Genomic DNA, 3,035 nt, shown 5'->3' on the forward strand with positions numbered 1-3,035 from the left:
ATCTCTGTGACGTGTATGGTTATTATAACTCTGGTGACGTGTATATGTTGTATAATCTCTGGTGACCTTGATATTGTTGTATAACTCTGGTGTACGTGTATTGTTTTATATCTCTGGTGACTTATATTGTTATATATGCTCTGGTGACGTTATTGTTATAATATCTCTGGTGACGTATATTGTATATATATGCTCTGTGACGTGTATTGTTATATATCTCTGGTGACGTGTATTGTTGTCTATCTCTGTTGCCGTGTATTGTTCATATCTCTGGTGGACATTGTATTGTTGTATAAGCTGCTGGGTGACGTGTATTGTTGTATATCTCTGGTGACTTGTATTGTTGTATAACTCTGGTGACGTTGTATTGTTGTATATCGTTCTGGTGACGTGTATTGTTATATATCTCTTGAAGTATGTATAATCGGTACGGTATGTTATATATCTCTGGTGACTGTAGTGTGTATCTGGAAGTATTTGACTCTGCGTGAGTTCTATACTTAGGAATGTATTGATATCTCTGGTGACGTGTATTGTTATATAATCTCTGGTGAGCATTGTATTGTTATATATCTCTGGTGACGTGTATTGTTATATATCTCTGGTGACGTTATTGTTATATCATCTGGGACTGGTTGGATTTCTGTGCTATTGTTATCTATCTCTGGTGACGTTATTGTTATATATCTCTGGTGACTGGATTGGTTATATACTCTCATGGTGACGATGTAGTGTTATATATCTCTGGTGACGTGTATTGTTATTATTGGATTATTTTAAGCTGCTGTGAAGTGTATGTTATATATCCGTGGTGACGTCGTAGTTATCTGGTTATATGTTATTATCTCTTGTTGACTCGTATTAGTTTATATCTCTGGTGACGTTGTATTGTTATATTCTCTTGGTGACGGTATTGTTTATTTCTCTGGTGACGTGTATGTTATATATCTCTGGTGACGTGTATTGTTATATCTTCTCTGGTGACGTATATGTATATATCTCTGCTGTGAATCTGTATTGTTTATTTATCTGCTGTCGCCCGTGTAGTTGTTGTATATCTTGGTGACGTTATTGTTATATGATCTCTGGTGACGTGTATTGTTAATATCTCTGGTCACGTGTATTGTTATATATCCTGACGTGATTACTCTGGTGACTTGTATTGTATGATATCTGGTGACTTGTTATTGTTATATATCCTTCTGGTGACGTGTATTGTTTATTCCCGAAAAAAAAAAAATCTGTGACCTTGTATTGTGTGTCTAAATATATATTGGTTTCAATGTGTGCTGTCTTCGTGGGTCCCCTGTAGCATTTGTGTAACATCTTAGGCTATTCCATCATTGGGTTTTTCACTTAATTGAGAAAACATTAACCATGGAGTTCCAGTGTGCAGCCAAGGCTAGCGGATCAGATGAGGCTGGGGGGGCTTTGAGGCTGAATGTTAAAGCTGACATATTTACCGGTCACCTTGTGAAGGATTAGGCCGCAAATCCCAGTTTGGACATCCCAGAATCCTCTCGTTGCGTCAAATCTAGCGTCAGGGGAGATTAGAGGCCGAGGAGTCGAGGCAACACCTATTTAACAAAATGAAAGCTCCTTCTCCGGAGACCTTGTTTTAAAGCGATGTAATATGAAGTGTGCATCAGCTGTCCATTGTGTCGCCTCAAATGCTGTATTTTATGATCTTTATGTCTGAGTTGGTCTATTTTGATTTTAGTCCTGGGATTTTGTTATGTGACCATGCCAGTACATCCCACCAGGGGGAGGACACTCACTGTCCCAGACACAGGTTCAAGATGTAGGCGACAATTAAACAAGAATGTAGGAGACTAAAACAAGACAACACAAAATATGTTCACTTCATTAGAAACAAGCAAGCACAGGCTCTTTCGTCCCATTGGGACCGAAGGTATCCAGGTAGTGTCCCCCTCCCTTTGGAGAGGATTCGTCTTTCTTTCCACAGGATCTGACGTTCTCACTGTTGCCACACCAGGACTGTGGTCTCAATCAAGCTGTGGTCGCTGGTAAGTACATAGACGCGGATTCTTGTGTGTTTCCAACACAATACCTGGGGTCTACCAGTTCTGTATGGGCGTAAATGCAGTGGGTGTGTTGTTGTGTGGTGTGTGTGTGTGTGTGTTGTGTGTGTGGGTGTGTGTGTGTGTGTGTGTGTGTGTGTGTGTGTGTGGTGTGTGTGTGTGTGTGGGTGTGGTGTGTGGTCATATACTTATGTTTCAATATTTATATTAATGTTTATAATTGTACCTTTATGTGTTGACCACCCGGATTTCCCTGTTTTGGAATAATAATGTTTACCATGACCTTGGTGGGCGATCTTTGCTTTTTCTGAGGATGTGTATCCATTCTGAATTTGTCAGGGGACAAGACTTTTGAGATGCGTGTATTGGAGGACAAGCACAGAGAAGAAGTGGATTCCCTGAAGAAGAAGCTGCAGTGGTTTGCTGAGAACCAGGAGCTGCTGGACAGAGATGCTGGCAGACTGAAGGCTGCTACAGCTGAGATACACCAACTCAAAGAGCAGGTCAGGCTCATTTACCTTCAGTGTCTACATATACCAATCTATGCAAAGTCCTTGTGCTTTTTTCCTTGCATTAACACATTCCTTATAGCTTTTATGTTCTGTACTTCAAGACACCACTTGATTTGGAGACATACTGTATGTGTGAAGTATTCCTGCCCCTTAGTCTCGCATTGCCAGACCTTACCAGCGCTTTGTCAGCGTAGGAACTGTTATTACAAAGAACCGTTACACACCCATGCTAAAGTTGATTAAAAAGAGGAATAAAAAAAAAATGGAAATTGATCTTAATGCCTTAATTTAAAAAAAAAAAGAAGGAAAAATCCAACCTTTTAAGGACACCAATCTTCTTTGTAGATGAATAATGTATTGTAAATAAATAAATGTTCTTCCTTAAAATACAGGGGGAATAAGTATACATACCCCTATGTTAAATTCTCATAGAGGCAGGGACATTTATAATTTTAAAGGCCAGTTATTTCATGGATCCAGG

At 39.5% G+C, this 3,035-nt stretch overlaps 1 protein-coding gene and 1 long non-coding RNA gene across 6 annotated transcripts in view; one reads left to right on the forward strand and one right to left on the reverse strand.

The window, feature by feature from the left end:
- The window catches only part of cep162 (centrosomal protein 162), a gene marked incomplete in the record, with an annotated part of 129,535 nt that overhangs the window by 94,944 nt on the left and 31,556 nt on the right, over positions 1–3,035 (forward strand). For all 5 annotated transcript variants that reach the window (XM_032518517.1, XM_032518514.1, XM_032518516.1 and 2 more), the window contains 1 exon segment: positions 2,382–2,545. In XM_032518517.1, coding sequence (XP_032374408.1) covers positions 2,382–2,545 — 164 coding nt within the window.
- LOC116691164 (uncharacterized) overlaps positions 1–3,035 on the reverse strand; it is a 631,246-nt gene that overhangs the window by 78,779 nt on the left and 549,432 nt on the right. The window lies entirely within an intron of this gene.

Source organism: Etheostoma spectabile, chromosome 6 (assembly GCF_008692095.1).
Source record: "Etheostoma spectabile isolate EspeVRDwgs_2016 chromosome 6, UIUC_Espe_1.0, whole genome shotgun sequence".
Lineage (NCBI taxonomy): Eukaryota > Metazoa > Chordata > Actinopteri > Perciformes > Percidae > Etheostoma > Etheostoma spectabile.